Source organism: Cebus imitator, unplaced genomic scaffold (assembly GCF_001604975.1).
Source record: "Cebus imitator isolate Cc_AM_T3 unplaced genomic scaffold, Cebus_imitator-1.0 Scaffold75, whole genome shotgun sequence".
NCBI classification, from domain to species: Eukaryota; Metazoa; Chordata; class Mammalia; order Primates; family Cebidae; genus Cebus; species Cebus imitator.
The window spans coordinates 717,097-736,775 of NW_016107390.1; the positions used below are offsets into that span (position 1 = coordinate 717,097).

The 19,679-nt window shown below is 55.1% G+C and overlaps 1 protein-coding gene across 43 annotated transcripts in view; it reads left to right on the plus strand.

The window, feature by feature from the left end:
- Positions 1 to 19,679, plus strand: part of OBSCN (obscurin, cytoskeletal calmodulin and titin-interacting RhoGEF) — a 174,023-nt gene that overhangs the window by 113,041 nt on the left and 41,303 nt on the right. For all 43 annotated transcript variants that reach the window (XM_037739755.1, XM_037739768.1, XM_037739769.1 and 40 more), the window contains 17 exons: positions 470 to 745; positions 1,284 to 1,571; positions 1,713 to 1,991; positions 2,701 to 3,074; positions 5,262 to 6,132; positions 7,233 to 7,511; positions 13,537 to 13,615; positions 13,859 to 13,983; positions 15,106 to 15,303; positions 16,005 to 16,037; positions 16,291 to 16,389; positions 16,550 to 16,768; positions 17,217 to 17,277; positions 17,607 to 17,677; positions 18,339 to 18,461; positions 18,772 to 18,911; positions 19,441 to 19,641. In XM_037739755.1, the coding sequence (XP_037595683.1) occupies positions 470 to 745; positions 1,284 to 1,571; positions 1,713 to 1,991; positions 2,701 to 3,074; positions 5,262 to 6,132; positions 7,233 to 7,511; positions 13,537 to 13,615; positions 13,859 to 13,983; positions 15,106 to 15,303; positions 16,005 to 16,037; positions 16,291 to 16,389; positions 16,550 to 16,768; positions 17,217 to 17,277; positions 17,607 to 17,677; positions 18,339 to 18,461; positions 18,772 to 18,911; positions 19,441 to 19,641 (3,716 nt within the window). The remainder of the gene's footprint in view (positions 1 to 469; positions 746 to 1,283; positions 1,572 to 1,712; positions 1,992 to 2,700; positions 3,075 to 5,261; positions 6,133 to 7,232; positions 7,512 to 13,536; positions 13,616 to 13,858; positions 13,984 to 15,105; positions 15,304 to 16,004; positions 16,038 to 16,290; positions 16,390 to 16,549; positions 16,769 to 17,216; positions 17,278 to 17,606; positions 17,678 to 18,338; positions 18,462 to 18,771; positions 18,912 to 19,440; positions 19,642 to 19,679) is intronic.

The window sequence follows — 19,679 nt, forward strand, 5'->3', positions numbered from 1 at the left end:
GGAGGGCGGAAGAAGGGAGCGACACGAGGGACGGGGTTCGCCAGGGGTTGCTCCTTCCACCTGAGGCCCAGAGCCACCTGCTCCGCAGTGGATAGGAGCCCCCGGCCCAGGGCCCAGGAGGGGTGGCACGGTGCGTGCGTCCTGTGCTGAGACAAGAGGTGCCTCAGAGCTGGGAGGGGATGTGTTGGTCTCTGGGACCCACAGGAGGCTGGGTTGAAGGCAGGAAGGACGGAGCAGGGCTGGGGGCCAAGCAGAGGTGTCCCCGCGGGAGGCTGGGCTGCCCTCACTTGAGGGGCTCTTGGGGCCACAGGTAGGGAGCTTCGGTCTCCCAGACCCCTCCCACCCACGCAAATGTGACGAAGCGAGGGTCGGAAGCCCAAGCACCGGCCAGGCTGGTCAGAAGCCCAGGCACCAGGCCAGCACAAGCTCAGGCCCTCGTCCTCACACCCCTTCCCCTGCATGGCCGCAGGCTGGCGCCTGGAGATCCTGGAGCCGCTGAAGGACGCGGCGGTCCCGGCCGGCGCGCAGGCCCGCTTCACCTGCACGCTCAGTGAGGCGGTGCCGGTGGGAGAGGCATCCTGGTACATCAACGGCGCTGCGGTGCAGCCAGATGATGCTGACTGGATGGTCACTGCCGACGGCAGTCACCACGCCCTGCTGCTGTGCGGTGCCCAGCCCCACCACGCCGGGGAGGTCACCTTCGCTTGCCGCGACGCCGTGGCCTCTGCGTGGCTCACCGTGCTGGGTGGGTGGTGGGCGAGCTCCCTGCTCCCTCCCTTGCAGGTCGGTCTGGGGCGTCCCAGGCAGGGTTCTGCAGCATCTGCCCCCTCCACACCCTCTGGTTGGGCTGCCTGAAGATAGGGGCCTGACCGTGGGAGTTTGGGAAGCTGCCCTTGGCCGGGCATAACCATGCATGAGCCCACCACCCTGTAGGCTCCTGAGGCCAAGGTCCCCTCATCCTGCCCCATCTCCTCACCTCCCCCCACCCCCAGTGCACATCTGAGCCCAGCTCTGGGCAGACCAGAGGTAGGAGGGGCTCTGGCCCCAGAGACTGCTGGGGGCTCTCCACGCCGGGTGGCTCCAGGCAGTCTCCATGGGATACGCAGGTGTGCCGCCACGGGGCCTGGGCAGCAGCCCGCACTCCCTGAGACGTGGGCCACTGGCACAGCAGCTCGGAGCCTCAGGGTGCGGCCACCTGCAGGCAGTACAGAGCCCAGTGGCCTCCAGAGGGGCTGTCTGTGCCAACAGGGAGCCGTCGCCTGACCGGTCCCCCTTTCCCCCAGGCCTCCCTGAGCCCCCAGAGGATGCTGAGGTGGTGGCTCGCAGTGGCCACGCTGTGACACTGTCTTGGGCAGCTCCCACGAGCGATGGAGGCGGTGGTCTCTGTGGCTACCGCGTGGAGGTGAAGGAGGGGGCCACAGGCCAGTGGCGGCTATGCCACGATCTGGTGCCTGGACCTGAGTGTGTCGTGGATGGCCTGGCCCCCGGGGAGACCTACCGCTTCCGTGTGGCAGCCGTGGGCCCTGCGGGCGCCGGGGAGCCAGTGCACCTGCCCCAGACTGTGCAGCTTGGTGAGTTGCTACGCTGGGACCTGGGGAGTTCACAGCCTCCACAAGCTGGAGGAGGGAGGGGGGCCTCGGGGTAGGGCCGGCGCTCTGGGTGCATCTTTGCTGATGGGGCCTGTCCTCCTCCATGGACACTGTTCCCAGCAGAGCCACCAAAGCCTGTGCGTCCCCAGCCCTCAGCTCTTGAGAGCCGGCAGGTGGCAGCTGGTGAGGATGTCTGTCTGGAGCTTGAGGTGGCCGCTGAGGCTGGCGAGGTTGTCTGGCACAGAGGGACGGAGCACATCCAACCCAGCGGGCACTTCGAGGTGGTCTCCCAGGGTCGGCGACAGATGCTGGTGATCAGGGGCTTCACGGCAGAAGACGAGGGCGAGTACCGCTGTGGTCTGGCCCAGGACTCCACCTGCCCCGAGGCTGCTACCTTCCAGGGTGCGTCCGCCCTGTCCTCCCAGCTCCAGGGTGGGGGGCTCTGGGTGGGGGTGCAGTTTGCCCGCCTTCTCACAGGCTCTCTCAGGGAAGGGCTGAGGGTCCTCTTGAGGACCCCGCCACGTGGGAGAGACTGAGGCTCAGTAGGGAGATGTGCAAACCCCACGTGCAGAGCCTCGACGGCCGAGGACAGCCTACTGCACCTGAGCAGGTCCGGGCTGGTGCAACACTTGGTTCACCTGTTCTGGTCCCTTTAAGCTTCTGGGCCCCTGTACACAAACATCCCCTGTATTCTGAACTCCCTGCAACTCCTGGTGCTCCAAGCCACCCCACCCTCTGAGGCCCGTCCCCTGCACTCTGAGCCTGAGCCCCTCTGCCTGGCAGCCAGCACTCCCATGAGTCTAGGTGCTGTATCCCAGAAGCAGGGTTAGAAGGGCTCAAATCAGCCCAATTTGCCTTTGCAGAGTCCTTTTCTGTTCCGGGCATCACATGTCCTGTGCAGGGAGGTAGACTGAGGCCCCACTCCAAGTGGGAGAGCCGAGGCTCAGAGGCTCTGAGACTTGCAAAGATTGTGCCATCTGAAGTAGCCAGTGCCAGGTGGGCAGAGAGGCCTAGCAAGGCCACAGACCAGCCACATGCTGATTAGCAGCCCAGGTGGGTCTGGGGTGTTAGCTCTGTCGTAGCCCACTGACCCGTCTCCTGCCTTCCTCAGTGGCGCTGAGCCCAGCCTCTGTGGATGAGGGCCCTCCGCAGCCCAGCCTGCCCCCCGAGGCAGCTCAGGAGGGTGACCTGCACCTGCTGTGGGAGGCCCTGGCTCGAAAGCGTCGCATGAGCCGTGAGCCCACGCTGGACTCCATCAGCGAGCTGCCTGAGGAGGATGGCCGCTCGCAGCGCCTGCCCCAGGAGGCAGAGGAGGTGGCACCTGACTTCTCCGAAGGCTACTCCACGGCTGATGAGCTGGCACGCACCGGAGAGGCTGACCTTTCACACACCAGCTCTGATGACGAGTCCCGGGCAGGCACCCCTTCCCTGGTCGCCTACCTCAAGAAGGCGGGGAGGCCAGGCATGTCACCACTGGTCAGCAAGGTGAGCACCCCAACTTGGCCTGCAAGGAGAGGTCTGAGACCTTCGCCATCCTTCCATCCCTCCATCCATCCATCCATGCATCCACTATTCATCCACCCATAAATGCATCTATTCATCTATCATTTTTTCTTCTATTCATCTGCTCATCTACCATTCATCCATCTATCCATGCATCCATTTATCCACCTTTACTTCCTTCCATGTACCCATCCATGCATCTGTCCATCCACCATCCATCCATGCATCTGTCCGTCCACCATCCATCCATGCATCTGTCCGTCCACCATCCATCCATGCGTCCATCCACCATTCATCCATCTATTCATGCATCCGTCTACCATTCATTCACCTATCCGTGCATCCATCCATTCTTCCTTCCACCTACCCATCTACCATTTATCCACCTGTGCATCATCCATCCTTCCACTCATCCATCTGCCATCCATCCATTCATGCATCTATCTTTCCATCCTTCCCTCCTTCTACCATCCATCCATTCATACATCTGTTCTTTCCTTTCATCTGTTTATTCGTCATCCGTCTACCATCATCCATCCATTCATCCATCTTTCCATCCACCCGTCCACCACCAATCCATTCATGCTTCTGTCTTTCCTTCCTTTCATCTGTTCGTCATCCATCCACCATTCATCCACTTGTCTCTGCATCCACCCATCCTTCCTTCCATCCACCCATCCACTATTCATTCATCTATGTGTCCATCCATCCATCTGCCATCCATCCATTCATGCATTCATCTTTCCATCCTTACATCGTTCTACCATCCACCCAATCATACATTTGTCTTTCTTTCCTTTCATCTGTTTATTCATTATCCATCCCTCCATCCGTCACCGATCCACTCATGCTTCTGTCTTTTCTTCCTTTCATCTATTCATCATCCACCCATCCTTCCATCCACCCATACATGAGCCATCCATCAGTGCATGCATTTATTCTCTTCTGTCCATCCACCATCCATCCTTCAATCCATGCATCTATTTTTCCTTCCATTTAATCCATTTATGTTTCCATTCTTCCTTTTATTCATTCATCCATTCATGCATTCATTCTTTTTTCCTTTAATCCACCCATCTACTTATGTGTCTATTTTCTTTTACTTTTTTTCTTTTCTTTTCATGTTCGACACCAACTTGAACCAGACCTTTACTTTCATCTATTCATTCACCTGCCATCTGTTCATCCATATGTTCATCTTTCCTTCCTTTCTTCCATCTATCCATCCATGCACACACTCTTCCTTCCATCAGTCATCCATCCACCCATCTGCCATCTGTGTACTCATCCATCCATCATCTATTCATCGTCCTACCGTCTGTCCATTCATCTATCCGTCATCCTTCCATCTGTCCATCCATGCCTGTATCCATTCATCATCCATCTATCATCCTTCCATCTGTCCAGCCATGCATGCATCCATCCTTCCTTCTTTTCATCTATTCATCCATCGTTCTCTCTGACTTGCATCTGTCTACCCACTGTCCATTCATGTATCCACCCAGCATACTTCCATTCATCCATCCATCTGCTCTCCATGAGCCACTCCTGTGCCTGTTCACCTGTTTATTGATTTATCTGTCATCCTGTTTACCCACCATAACAACGGTACAACTGCATTCATCTGCTGTTTATTATCCATCCACTATTCGTCCATGATCTATTCCTGCACTTGTTCACCTGCTCGTCTGTTTATCTGCCAGCCTGTTTACCCACTCATCCACCCATACCACCATCTGTCTAACCATTCACTCATCCACCAGCCACCTGCCCACCCATACATGCAGACACCTGTTCTCCCATTCAACCCTCTGTTCATCGGTGTATCTCTCCATCCTCCCTGCACCCACCCAGTCCTATACCTGCCTGACTGTTAAAACTTTTGCCTAAAGAGTTGGAACTGGCCTATTCATGGTGATCTTCACAACCCTGTTCATCCCTGTCTGGGTGACTGTGTCAAGTGATTTCCAGGAAGTGGGTCTGCCTTTTGGGAGGTGCTGTCGGACATCTAGGTCAGTTGAAGCTAGTGTGGGTCCAGTTGGTAGGAGGAAAAACGGCATACTGGAGCGAGACCTGGAGCTGTCCCCGCCATGCATCCCGTGCTAGTCCTGCCCTGTTTCTGGCCTCAGTTTCCCTATCTCACCATGACATCAGGCTCTGTGCCCACAGGTCGGGGCCCCAGGAGCCCCCTCTGTGAAGCCACAGGAGCAGCAGGAGCCACTGGCTGCTGTGCGCCCACCACTGGGAGACCTGAGCACCAAAGACCTGGGTGATCCCTCAATGGACAAGGCAGCTGTGAAGATCCAGGCCGCCTTTAAGGGCTACAAGGTTCGGAAAGAGATGAAGCAGCAGGAAGGGCCCGTGTTCTCCCACACATTTGGGGACACTGAGGCACAGGTGGGGGATGCCCTGCAGCTGGAGTGTGTCGTGGCCAGCAAGGCAGATGTGCGAGCCCGCTGGCTGAAGGATGGCGTGGAGCTGACTGATGGGCGGCACCACCACATTGACCAGCTTGGGGACGGCACCTGCTCTCTGCTGATTACTGGCCTAGGCCGTGCTGATGCTGGCCACTACACCTGCCAGGTGAGCAACAAGTTTGGCCAGGTAGCCCACAGTGCCTGCGTGGTGGTCAGTGGGACAGAGAGTGAGGCTGAGAGCTCCTCCAGCGGTGAGCTGGATGATACCTTCCGGCGGGCCGCCCGGCGGCTGCACCGGCTCTTCCGCACCAAGAGCCCGGCTGAGGTTTCAGACGAGGAGCTGTTCCTGAGTGCAGACGAGGGCCCTGCAGAGCCAGAGGAGCCCGCAGACTGGCAGACGTACCACGAAGATGAGCATTTCATCCGCATCCGTTTTGAGGCACTCACTGAGGCCCGCCAGGCGGTAACCCGCTTCCAGGAGATGTTTGCCACGCTGGGCATTGGAGTGGAGATCAACCTTGTGGAGCAGGGGCCCCAGAAGGTGGAGATGTGCATCCGCAAAGAGGCCCCTACACCTGGGGCGCCTCCAGAGCCAGCGCCCAGCCTGCTGACTTCTGATGCCGGTGAGTCTGCATGAGCCTCGGTCTGGGGTCCAGAGCCAGGGTGGAGAGGCAGGCAGAGGCAGGGGAGAAGGAGCCGGGCTAGTCGTGGCCAGAGTCTGCTGCAGGCTCAAGGGGTTACCTGTGCCCACCATTGGGCTCTTTGCAGGTACAGCCCACTGGGTATGAACAGCTCTGACTTTGAGGTTAAATAGAGGTTAAAATCTATTTGAACTCCAACTCTGTCTCTTACTAGCTGTGTGCTTTGGGAGAAACTGCTTAGCTTTCCCATGTGTGAAATGATGTGAAAGCCAGTTGTACCTTGGTATACACAGAGGATGGATTTCAGAACCCTCATGCGTACCCAAGTCCACACATACTCAAGTCCCCAGATGAGCCCTGCAGAACCTGTGCACTGAAAAGTCAGCCCTCCCTGTACAGGGTTTCGCATCCTGCAAGTGCTATATATTTTGATCCACATTTGGTTGAAAAAAATCCGTGTATAAGTGGACCCAAGCAGTTCAAGTGCCTGTTGTTCAAAGGTTGTGCGTACTCACTCCCTAGAATTTTATTTTTTCAATGAGACTCTGAAATGTAACCTGTATAAAATGCTGCGTTCCTCATGGTCCGGTCTGCATACCATTTCCCATTCAAGCATCTAGGAGTCATTGAAAAGCCGTTTCCCTATTTACTTGTATCTCTCTAGGAATGTTAAGGAGGGTGTGATGAATATCCCACATGTTATTTCTTGAAACTGCTCTCCAGTTTTGAGCTCCCCCTCACTTTGAGTCCCTCACCTGCTCCTCCTGGACTTACAGACCACACAGTCTTCATCTTTGCTTTACCTCCCTTTTCCTCCCTGTTTCCAGCCCCTTCTCCCTTTTGCCTCAAAGTAACTTGGGAAGCAAGCTGGCAAAGAGAATTCTTAGAGAACAAGGAAGAGAGAGAGGCTTAGCGGGTGAAGACACCATTCTGTTTAGCTGTTAGGGTCTCCGAGTGCTCCCATGTGAATGATTGCTCTGTACGTCATGTGTGTCAAACCGTTCCTCTGGTGGTGACTTGCTTGTATGTGGCAGCCGGACATGATCATTGTTCCCTGGGGCTAACTCAGCCATCTTTCCCAGCCCCGGTGTTCCTGACCGAGTTGCAGAACCAAGAAGTGCAGGATGGATATCCTGTGAGCTTTGACTGCGTGGTGACAGGTCAGCCCATGCCCAGTGTGCGCTGGTTCAAGGATGGGAAGTTGTTGGAGGAGAATGACCACTACATGATTAATGAAGACCAACAGGGTGGCCATCAGCTCATCATCACAGCCGTGGTGCCAGCAGACATGGGCGTCTACCGCTGCCTGGCTGAGAACAGCATGGGGGTCTCCTCCACCAAGGCCGAGCTCCGTGTGGACTGTGAGTGCTGCTCTCTGATTTGGCGTCTCCAGGTTGGTGGTGTAGGGGCTCCTGAGTTCGGCTTGAGGATGGTTGAGAGAACATTCATCTCAGGCCAGGCAGGATTTGGGGCCTCAGTGTCTTGTGGCTGATGGAAAGCTCTCTGGGAGCTCAGGCCAAGACAGGTCCCCCGTCTGCAGCCCCTTGGGGTAGGGGGTTGAGGGATGTCATCTCTGTGAGAGGCATCCTGGCTGGGATGGAGGCCCAGGAAGGTTTGGAAGTGGACCTCATGGAGTGGGGTGAGTGGGTCAAGAAGGGTGAGTCCAGCCTACCCCAGGGTCCCTTTTGAAGGCTGTCGAATGGCTTGATGAGGAAGCCTCTCAGGAGAAACCCGGGCTGTGGCGGATGGTTCATGGCACTGTGGTATTGTGAGAAGCATTTACCCGACCTTTGTCCTCAGTTCCTATGCAGAGCTTCTAAATCCCTTGGAATTTCCTGGGGGACAGGAGCGTCTTTTGTTCTAATAAGGTGACTTTTGGTGGTCCCCAGGTAGCTTCAGGATGAGGGCTGCTTTCCAGAAAGATTAAGCCTTTATTAGAAGCCCAAAACTTTCAGGCCTACCTCCATTCTCTCGGGAGGGTAGAGACACTGGAGGCTAAGGAATCTATCATGTCTGTGTGCTGCAGCCTCCGCACCAACCCATACACTAAGAGGCTTGGGTAGCTTTCGGGGGGGTGAACGCGTGGAGGTGCCAGGACAGTGGCGCCAAGTGCCGCTCTTCTCCCTCACACCTTGCCCTGTGTGTCTTTTCCGTGAGGCTGTTCCTGAGTTATATCCTTCACAGTAAACCACTAGTAGTGAGTCAAGCACTTTTCTGAGTTGTGCAAGCCATTGTGGCAAATTATCCAACACAGGAGGAGGGTTGTGGGAACCTCCAGTTCATAGCCATCCAGTCAGAAGTGTGGGTGGCAGTCCGGGATTTACAGCTGGCATCTGCAGTGGGGACAGCCTTGTGAGACCGATCCGGTTAATGTTTGGGGTGTGTGCTACCTTTGGGCAGTTAGCGTCAGAATGGAATGGATGTGTTGTGCATCCAGTTGGCATTAGATGTGTTGTGAGTAAAAACAGCTTAGGCACAGAGGACATGCGGAAAGTAAATACGCACATGAAAGATGTGTGACGTCATTAGCCATTAGGGATATTCACGTTAATACCCCGATGAGCTGTCACTGCATACCCACCAGAACGGCTAAAATTAAAAATGGGGATAGCACCAAATGCAAGTGAGGATACGGAGAAACTGGGTCACTCATTCATTCCTGGGGGGAGAGTAAAATGGGCCAGCCACTCTGAAAACACTGTGGCAGCCTCTTACAAAACTAACCGTGTGCTTACCATATAACCCAGCAATTTCTTTTTTTGGCATTTATACCAGAGAAGTGAAAAGATTTCATTCAAACTAAAACCTGCCCTCAAATGTTCATAGGACTTACATTCCTAACAGAGCCAAGTGCTGTGACACCCCAAATGTCCTTCCTGGGTGAGTGGTTAAACCATTCACTTACGTACATCTGTTCCATGGAATGCTACTACTCAGCCATAAAAAGGAACTATTGATGAATAATAACTACAATAAAATTGCATCTTATGACGTGAAATTAAATATATAAACATACACTCAATTATGTTCTTGTAAAACTTTTGAAATCTCAAGAAAAGCAATGGATTGCATCAGTGTTGGTTTCCTGGTTGGATGCTGTAGCATAGTTAGGTGAGATGCTGATGTTGGAGAAAGGTGGATGAAGAATAAATGGAATCTCTGTATCGCTTCGTAGAACTGTGTGTGAATTTACAATTATTTCAAAATAAAAAAAATTATTAAAGACAAGTCAATGATCTTAAATAAGAAAAGAACTTACATGTTTATCCACATAGTTCCGTCTCTGAGCGCTTCATTCTGCTGCGTAGATCTAGGCTTCCCTCTGATACATTTTCCTTCTGCCCAAGGACATCTTTTACCTTTTCTTGTATTGTGGGTATGCTGGAATTCCCTCAGATTTGGTGTGTCAGAAAATGTCTTTGCTTCAGTTTTGTTTTTGAAAGATATTTTTCCTAGGACAGTTTTTTCTTTCCATATTTTAAAGACGGTGGTCCACTGTCTTAAAGCTTGCATTGTTTCCAGTGAGAATCAGGATGTCATTCTTATCACTGATTCTCTGTACATGACTTGTCTTTGTATAAAGACTTAAAACTTTTTAAGTATTTGCACACCATGAAATTGATAATTTAACAGTGTACAATTTCGTGGGTTTTAGTGTATTCACAAGGTTGTGCAACCGTCACTTCGGTCTAATAATATGTTCTGGAATATCTAATTCCGGAACATTTTCATCATGCCTGAAAAGAAACCATTGGCAGTTGTTCCCAGTTCTCCCATTCCCCCAGCCCCTGGAAATGACTAATCTACTTTCTGTCTCTATGGGTTATCCTATTCTGGACATTTCCTGTGAGAAGAAGCCTACAATGCATGGCCATGTGTGCCTGCCTTCCTTCACTGAGCATACTGTTGACAAGGTCCATCCATGTAGTGGCGTGTTGTACTATCATACACATTTTTGTGGATGAAAAATATTCCATGGTATGTGGAGTATTGATGCATTTATTGGGTGGCATTTATCCGTCGGAGGTTTTGGCTGTTATGAACAGTGCTGCAGTGAACGTTTGTGTAGTTTGTGTATGAGTGTTTGTGTGGGCGTGTTTTTAGTTTTCTCTTGTATACACCTAGGAGTGGAATTGCTTGGTCATGTGGCAACCTGGCTGAACTCCTAGAGGAGCTACCAGCCTTTCCCACAGTAGCCACATCATTTTACACTCCCACGAGCCACGTGCAGGCGTTTCAGTTTCTCCACACCCTTGCCAGGACTTGCTCTTGTTCATCTTTTGTTACAGCCATCCTAACAGATGTGAAGGGGTACCTCATTGTGTCAATTTGCTTTCATTTCGCTAGTGACTAATGATACCGAACAAGTTTTCATGTGCTTCTTGGCCATTTGTATATCTCTGGAGAAATGTCTATTCAAATCCTTTGGACGTTGTAAAATTGGGTAATTTGTCTTTTATTTTTGAGTTATAGGAGTTCTTCATATATTCTTGATACTAGAGCCTTATCAGATAAAAAGTTTTCAAATATTTTCTCATTCTGTGGGTGTCTTTTTACTTTCTTGAGAGTGTTGCCTGGTTTTTATTCATGTGTTTTTGTCCACTATCTTTTCTTCTGTAATATCCATCCTATAAATTTCATTCATTGTATTTTTTGTCTCTATAAGTTCTACTTGAGTCTTTTAAAATATATTCTGCATCTCTACCTAACGTTTGAATGCAGAGAATACAATTCTAATACCTGTTTTCATGTCTCCTCTACCAGTTCTAACATCTGCATCAGTTCTGGGCTGGTTTCTGTGGATTATTTTCTGTGCTACGGTCATCTTTTCCAGTCTCTTGGCATGTCTGGTGATCTTTAATTGAATGTCTGACATTGTAAGCTTTACCCTGTTGGGATGTTTTGTATTTCTGCAGATCTTCTTGAGCGTTGTTCTGGGATACAGTGAAGAAACTTGGATGGGATTTTATTCATGGGGCCTGGCTTTTATGATTTCTTTGGTTGCTCCAGAGCAGTGCTCAGTCTAGGGCTAATCACCTCGCACTACCGAGGCAAGAACTTTCCCCAGTAGTCGGTGCCCTTTGAATTAGGAATCTTTCCAGTCTGACTGGTGGAGCCAGGCACCATTCCTGGTACTGTTTCCCTCGTCATTTCAGGTGCGTCTTTCCTCACATGCAAATGCTAGTCAGTATTCTGCCGAGTCCTTGAGGCAGGTCCTTTCTCTGTACAACCTTCTTTTCCCCAGCACTTTGTCTGTGAACTCTAGCTGCCTTAGTCTTTCAGGTCTCTGAGCTCATCTTCTCAACTCAGGGAGTCTGCTTCTGCCTCAGTGTCCCTTCCCTGGCCCTACAAATTCAAGGCAGGAAACTGGAGCAATCATAGGGCTCATCCTTGTTTCCTGTCTTTAAGGAATCACTGCCCTGGCCTGGTGTGCAGTGGCTCGTGACTGTAATCCCAGCATTTTGGGAGGTTGAGGCAGGAGGATCACTTGAGCCTGGGAGGTTGAGGTTGCAGTGAGCTCTGATTGAACCACTGCACTCCAGCCTGGGTGACAGAGTGAGACGCTGTCTCAAAAAACAGAAAAGAAGAGACATAGAATGTATTTTATTTTATTTTAATTTTTTGTATCTCTCAAGATTTTTCATAAGTTATTGGGGTACAGGTGGTGTTTGGTTACATGAGTCAGTTCTTCAGCGGTGATTTGTGAGGCTTTGGTGCACCCATCACCTGACCTGCATACACTGCACCGTGTTCGTCACCCTTTGTCCCCTGCCTCCCTCCCCCTCTTCCCCTGCCGGTCTCTAAAGTCCACCGCATCATTCTTAGGCCTTTGCATCCTCACAGCTGAGCTCCCACATGTGAATGAGAACATGTGATGTTGGTTTTTCCATTCCTGGGTTACCTCACTTAGAATAATAGTCGCCAGTCTCATCCAAGTCACTGCAAATGCTGTTAATTCATTCCTTTGTGTGGTTATGTAGTATTCCATCGTGTAGATACACACCACAGTTTCTTTATCCACTCGTTGCTTGATGGACATTTGGGCTGGTTCCACAGTTTGGCAGTTGTGAACTGTGCGGCTATAAACATTCGTGTGCAGGTATCCTTTTTGAGTAATGACTTATTTTCCTCTGGGTAGATTCCCAGTAGTGGGATTGCTGGAACAAATGGCAGTTCTACCTTTAGTTCTTTAAGGAATCTCCACACTGTTCTATAGAGGCTGCACTGGTTTACATGCCCACCGGCAGTGTAGACATGTTCCCTGATCACTGCTCCATACCAACATCTACTGGATTTTGATGACGGCCATCCTTGCAGCAGTGAGGCGGTATCACATTGTGGTTTTGCTTTGCATTTCCCTGATGATTAGTGATGTTGAGACATAGAATATATTTTAAAAACCCAAGTAGAACTTCTAGAGATGATAGAACTTCCAATGGATAGGATTAATAGCAGGTTAGAGAAGACGATTAGAAATTTATTACAGAAGAAAAACTACATCATGCAAGGACATGAGGGAAGGAGGGAGAGGCAGCTCTCTGGGGTCCCTTCTATAAGAGCAGTAATCCCATTGATGGGTGCCCCACCCTTATCCACCTCCCAAGGGCCCACCTCTTCATCCATGGGGGGGGCTAATATTTCAGTATATGGTCTTTGGGGGCTACCCAAACATTTATTCCGTAAGAGAGGGTAAGTCCAGCCCCAGTCACTCCATCTTGACTAGAAACACAAGTCCCAGCAGCTGATTTTGAGGACTGTGTCTCTTTTAAGTTCCGGGGTACATGTGCAGAACGTGCAGGTTTGTTACATAGGTATACACGTGCCATGGTGGTTTGTTGCACCCATCAACCCGTCACCTACATTAGGTATTTCTCCTAATGCTGTCTCTCCCCTAGCCCCCCACCCCGACAGGCCCTGGTGTGTGATGTGCCCCTTCCGGTGTCCCTGTGTTCTCATTGTTCGGCTGCCACTTATGAGTGAGGACCTGTGGTGTTTGGTTTTCTGTCCCTGTGTCAGTGTGCTGAGAACGGTTTGAGGGCTGTTCCTCTCCATCCCCTTGTTCCCTAGTAGGATTTATCTGGAAGGTTCCACCACTATCACTGTTTCTTCTGAGGCCTCTGGACCATCCGGTATTTAGTTTGCTGTGTCAAACAGGCTTGTAGTTGGTTAGAGACCTTGAGGAATGGGGCCGGTAACAGCCCGGGGTGGAGAGGCAGCGATGCCGCTGTTCCCCCCGTGACTTCCTAGCTCCCAAGTCTAAGTGGCTCCCAGGCAGGGCTGTGTGAATAGTCAGGACCTCTGAGGGCTGACGCCACCCTGGTGCAGGAGCTTGTGCTGGGGCAGGTGGGGTGGCAGGCGTTGCTCTAGCTCCCTTTCCTTCTTCAGTGACAAGCACAGACTACGAAACTGCGGCAGATGCCACGGAGACCTCGTCCTACTTCAGTGCCCAAGGCTACCTGTCCAGGTAGGGGCTGCAGAGGTGGGCTGTGCCCCGGACTGACCTTGCAGGGCCTGTTGGGGAATGACGGTGCTGGGCGAGGGCCGGGCTTGGGCTGACAGCATGCACTCCTGGAGCCTTCCTCCACACCCCGGTGGTCTCTGTCCGCTGAGTCAGCAAACAAGGGCTTCCAATGTCATCCATGCCCGAGCCCCTCAGCGCCCCTCCCGCCCTGCTTCATGGCTGCCACCTTTTCTGTTCTCCTGCCAGCCGGGAGCAGGAGGGGACAGAATCCACCAGTGACGAAGGCCAGCTGCCCCAGGTGGTAGAGGAGCTGAGAGACCTCCGGGTAGCCCCTGGCACACGCCTGGCCAAGTTCCAGCTCAAGGTGAAAGGTGAGAGGGAAAGGGAGTGGGGACATTGCCGTGGCGGGATGGAGGTCGAGGAGCTGTCCCACGTCAGCCACAAGTGAAAGGAGACCCGGGCCATGGGGTCAGGCGGTCACTCATCCTGCTGTACAGGGTCCAGCCCTGTAGGGTTCTGTGAGCCCCTCCCTGTTGGTGCAGAGACAAGAAACTGGAAATAAAAGACACAGACACAGAGATAAGGGGAATTTGGGCTCGGGGGTCCACTGCCAACCAAAGCGTGGAGACCAGCAGTGGCCCCGAGTGCCTGGACGCTCTTTTATTGAGCACAAAGCAGAGGGCAGGTAGGTAGTGCGGGGTAATGGTGGTCGGTGATAGGGTCAGGTAAGGCACGTGTCTTGAAGATCGGGGGCCCCGGACCTAATGCGTCAGCGCTCTTCGCATATTTGTCAGAAATCTTAAGGACATTAATTCTTATCCTCTGAGGAAAAGAGAAACCAGGTGCAGAAGCAGAGCGTGAGGGTGGACATGGAAAGTGACCGCTGAAGCACAGCCTCACATAGAGACAGTTGAGCCCCCGGATGTCTGCGGGCTCCCGACAGCCGTCAGCCCTTGCCACAAGAGCGTGGAGGGGCAGAGTTTTCTCCTAACTTCCCCAGGAAGGAGACGTCTGGGCCATTTGGACGTCTCCTCCCCAGCTTGCTAAACGGCGGGCGCTTTCCCAGTGCTGGCGCTGTCACACAGCCGAGGCGCCCTCCAGTAGCCCTTACGTGGGCGTAGCAGAGGGCTTAAGGCATCATGACTTAGGATCACTTTGTTCACAGTGTCACCTCAGTTCCATGCTTCATAACCCAAAAGTCATTAGTAAAATTAAAGGTTATATTGAGTATATATTTTTATAAGTAACCATAAAATTATATATGATTATATAAAGGAATAACTATGTGCCTACATTTCTAAATTAATATTTATATGAGAACAGGCTGAGGCTTCAGACCCTTACGATGGTACTTGCAGGGCTCCCCCCACATGCTGCCTGGGTGCGGGAGGCCACCACGGCGTCACTGGTGTTGTGGGGTCTGTCTGCCATCTGGAGGGCACAGTGCCCATGGGTGGTAGCCCAGACTGACCACTCCACCTCCTGTGGCCCAGGCTACCCAGCTCCCAGGTTATACTGGTTCAAAGACGGCCAGCCCCTGACCGCATCCGCCCACATCCGCATGACTGACAAGAAGACCCTGCACACCCTGGAGGTCATGTCGGTCACCCGGGAGGACGCTGGCCAGTACGCGGCCTACATCAGCAATGCCACGGGCGCCGCCTACTCGTCTGCGCGGCTGCTGGTCCAAGGTGGGTGCTCCCGGGTCCCGGGCAGAGCCTTGGGCACTGGCCAGCATCCTGGCCGGGGCTGACACCCTGCAACCCTGCCACCTCAGGCCCTCAGTGGGGGTCAGTGGCCATCACCCATTCGTACAGAGCAGCACAGGCCGCCAGAAGTCGGTCCTGCAGGGAGGTGTGCAGCCCTCTGTCCTGACCGATGGGCAGGCTGGAGGTTGAAATTGATCCAGGAAAGTGAGTCAGCCCTGTGGCTCTAGGTAGACCCGCACACAGCCGGAGACAGTGGTAGCGTGGGACTAGTGAACCCTACTTCCTTATTGTTGAAAAAGTTCTAAGCACTGAGAGTTCATTCCAAGGTTCACCCAAACCCGTCCCGCCACCACTGTGGCTTTTCCCCGTGGCCCTGGGTGGGAGTCCCCTGCTGCTCTGAGCAGTGGCATTCTGTTGTGTGCTGGGTTCAGCATGGGGCCAGAGTCCGTAGCAGGGTGAGGGTGGGTGATGGGGCATCGGGTCTGGTCCACACAGCCTGTTGCCTCCGTCACCCGAGCATGGGGTTCCAGAGCTCCATGGTCCGGGGTTCAGGCGGGGGTTAGGACATTTGCCTGGGGGCAGCGCTGCCCTTGGGTTCCCTCACCACAGTGGGTAGGATTGCCGGGCAGGAGCCATGGCAGGGCTCCTGGGTGCCAGGTGTCTGACTCCAGTGCCTCTTTCAGGCCCCGATGAACCAGAAGAGAAGCCTGCATCAGGTGAGGCAGCCCCAGGTGGGCAGGGAGCGGCCAGGTGGCCGTGGGTGCTGAGGGCCTGAGCCCAGGGCTGGCTGCAGTGGAGATGTGAGTGGCCATGGGCTGGCTCAGGGAGGGCGCAGCCGATGGAGCAGCGTGGTGCTGTCCAGGTGCTGGCTGTGGAGAGCCACCTGGGGGCCTGCAGGCACTGTGGGGGACCAGGAAGCAGGCGGTGGGGGCTGTGCCAAGTCCCCAGCAGCTGCCCTGTGCCCTCCAGATGTGCGTAAGCAGCTGGTGCCACCCCGAATCCTGGAGAGGTTCACCCCCAAGAAAGTGAAGAAGGGCTCCAGCATCACCTTTTCTGTGAAGGTAGAAGGTAGGGCATTTCCCACCCTCAGCCATGGAAAGATCACCCCTGGGATGAGACAGAGGTGCCCCCTTCCACTCACATCTCCCCCAGGGGGCCACAGGAAGGGCTCCACTTCCAGAGGCTGCTCCTGATGGGGTGCATCTCCCACCCTTTTGCCCGCCCTCAGGATGCCCAGCACCCACCGTGCACTGGCTCAGGGAGGCGGCTGAGAGGGGCGTGCTGTGGATTGGTCCCGACACACCGGGCTACACTGTGGCCAGCTCAGCACAGCAGCACAGCCTGGTCCTGCTGGACGTGGGCCGGGAGCACCAGGGCACCTACACGTGCATCGCCAGCAACACCGCCGGCCAGGCCATCTGCTCCGCCAGCCTGCACATCTCTGGTCGTGAGTGGGGAGTGAGGGCTGGGGTGTGGGAGGTAGGCCCTGGGTGGCTTTGGGGTCTCCTCAGGGCACATGGCCCGTCACCATCTGGGCCGGGGCCCTTTGGGCCCCCCCTTTTTGATCTTCTCGTTCTCCTACAGCACCAAAGAGACCCCAAGACGGGTCACACCCTGCTGGTGGCGGTGGGTTTCAGCCTCAGAGTCCTCTCTGGGCCCTGGCCCCTGTGGGTTCTGCACCACCAGGTCCTGGGCCTCGCTCAGCCCCTCGGAGGACAGGAGAACCCATTCCCCTCCCATCACTGTCAGGGAGACCACAGGCCAAGAGTGGGTTGGGGAGGTGGGCTCGGGCCCAGCCCCTGCTCAGGGCTCTGGAGGGACCCAGTCCAAACCCGGAATCAGACGTGCTGGGGTCAGAAGTCCCATCCTGATGGCTCGCCCGGTCCTCCTGACAGTGCCTAAGGCGGAGGAGCAGGAGAAAGTGAAGGAAGCGCTGATTTCCACTTTCCTGCAGGGGTGAGTGAGGGCTGTCCCTAGAGGCTGGTCCGGTCTGGGTCAGGGAGGGTGCTCTAGGAGTGGGGGACCAGACAGCGCTGCCCCTAGGGAGACCACCTGTCCCCAAGCGCGTCCTGGCTCTGCCCCATGCAGGCCATGTAGCTTGGCTAGTGCTCTTCCTTCTCTGTGCCTCAGTTTCCCCCTTGCAAAATGAGGGCTTCCCTGGGGCCTCTCTGGCATGGAGCCCCTTTCCCTGAAGCCCCCAGACCCTCTTTTTGTCAGGAGCTTAAAGGACGGAGGGCGGTGGGGTCCAGCCCAGGCCTCTCAGGACACTCCCTTCACCCATTTAGGACCACACCAGCCGTCTCAGCACAGGGGTTGGAACCTGTGGGTTTGGCTGACCTTGCAGGGCAGAGGAAAGGTACGATCAGAATGGGTGCGTGCCTGTGAGGGGCCAGGGTGGCTGAGCCCCTGATGCCAGGGGCAGGGAGGAGACTGCCCGGGGGTGGCTCCAGGCCTCAGAGGCCCTTCCTGGGCAGCTTAGCCCCAGGACACCTGCTCATTTAGCCAGGACCGACCCATGTTCTCATGGCCTAGACTTGAGGCTTGGTTAGTGTTGGAGCCACGTCTGATCCCCGTGGATCAGGAGCCTATGGGGTCCCTGGGCCAGCCCTGAACACGAGCTCACCTCCAGCGGGCTGTATAGACACCTGGGAGTCAGGCACTGAGAACAGAGCTGCACAGCCCCACTTTGGCCCCACATCTCCTCCTGCAGCCTCTGCCAGCTGTCCCCAGCACCCCTCATCCACTGTCCCCTGTCTCTGGACGTTGTCAGCCCCTTGGTCACGCCTTGGCTTGATGCTCATGAGCCAGAGTGACTCCTCATCCTGGTGGGTTCCCAGCGGCCCCCGCCCTGCCAGCCGCAGTCTCATCTCCCTGCTGGACATCAGCACCATGCCAGGGAGGCCTCAGGCCTTTGTTCACCATCGGCTCCCAGGGCCCAGGACGGGCCTGCAGCATGGGGTGCTTGTTGCACATCCGAGGGCCATGCAGCCGCCTGAGCAGAGCATTTGTACCCCCAGGAGAGCCTCTGGCTGCCAAGGAGGCCTTGGGCCACCTATCCCTCGCCGAGGTGGGCACAGAGGAGTTCCTGCAGAAACTGACCTCCCAGATCACCGAGATGGTATCAGCCAAGATCACGCAGGGTGAGGGCAGTGGCCCGGGTGCCAGGGTCTCTGGGGTGTGTCCATGGTGGGTGTTTGGCCTGCCCCTGAGCCCTGGAGAGCCAGAGGCAGGCTGGGGTGATGTAATCCTCACACCCCCAGGGTCTCTGGGGTGTGTCCATGGTGGGTGTTTGGCCTGCCCCTGAGCCCTGGAGAGCCAGAGGCAGGCCGGGGTGATGTAATCCTCACACCCCCAGGGTCTCTGGGGTGTGTCCATGGTGGGTGTTTGGCCTGCCCCTGAGCCCTGGAGAGCCAGAGGCAGGCTGGGGTGACGTAATCCTCGCACCCCCAGCCAAGCTGCAGGTGCCCGGAGGCGACAGCGACGAGGAGTCCAAGACGCCATCTGCGTCCCCCCGGCACGGCCGGTCACGGCCGTCCTCCAGTGTCCAGGAGTCTTCCTCAGAGTCAGAGGACGGGGATGCCCGAGGCGAAGTAGGCGGCTGGAACCCTCTGGGAGCAGGGCAGGGAGAAGCCTGGCCCTCCTGAAGACAGGTGCAGGGTGGAGGGGGCTCAGGAGGCAGGACTCCCATCGGACTCCAGGGAGGGGGACCCACAGGGTGCACAGGAGGCAGGAACTGGTGAGAACAGGGCCTTCTCTGCACTGGCCCAGCAGAGGCTTGCCTTCTGGAGGGCCGTTTGTTGGGTTCATTCATTCTCTCCTTCATTCCTTCAGCAGAGAATGTGTGTCAGGCCTCCAGTGTCCCAGGCACTCTGTTAGGGCTTGGGATGGGCTGGGGGTGAGGTGACGGTGAACAGGTAACGGAGTGTAGGCAGCCCAGGCCTGGAGCCACCGGGGCTGTGGTGACCTGTGGGGTCGGGGGTGGGCAGTGAGCGGAGGCCTCCCACACCCCTGCTGTTCTGTGTGTGCACGGTGACTCTGGGGGGCCTGGCCCTGGAGATCTCGGCAGGCCTGGCTGGCACTTCCCAGGTCCCACCACCTCAGCACCCCCACCCCCCTCAGATCTTTGATATCTACGTGGTCACCGCCGACTACCTGCCCCTGGGGGCCGAGCAGGACGCCATTGCGCTGCGGGAAGGCCAGTATGTGGAGGTCCTGGATGCCGCCCACCCACTGCGCTGGCTGGTCCGCACCAAGCCCACCAAGTCCAGCCCCTCGCGGCAGGGCTGGGTGTCACCAGCCTACCTGGACAAGAGGCTCAAGGTACTGGATGGCCAGGCAGGAGGGTCCTCGGGGGTCCT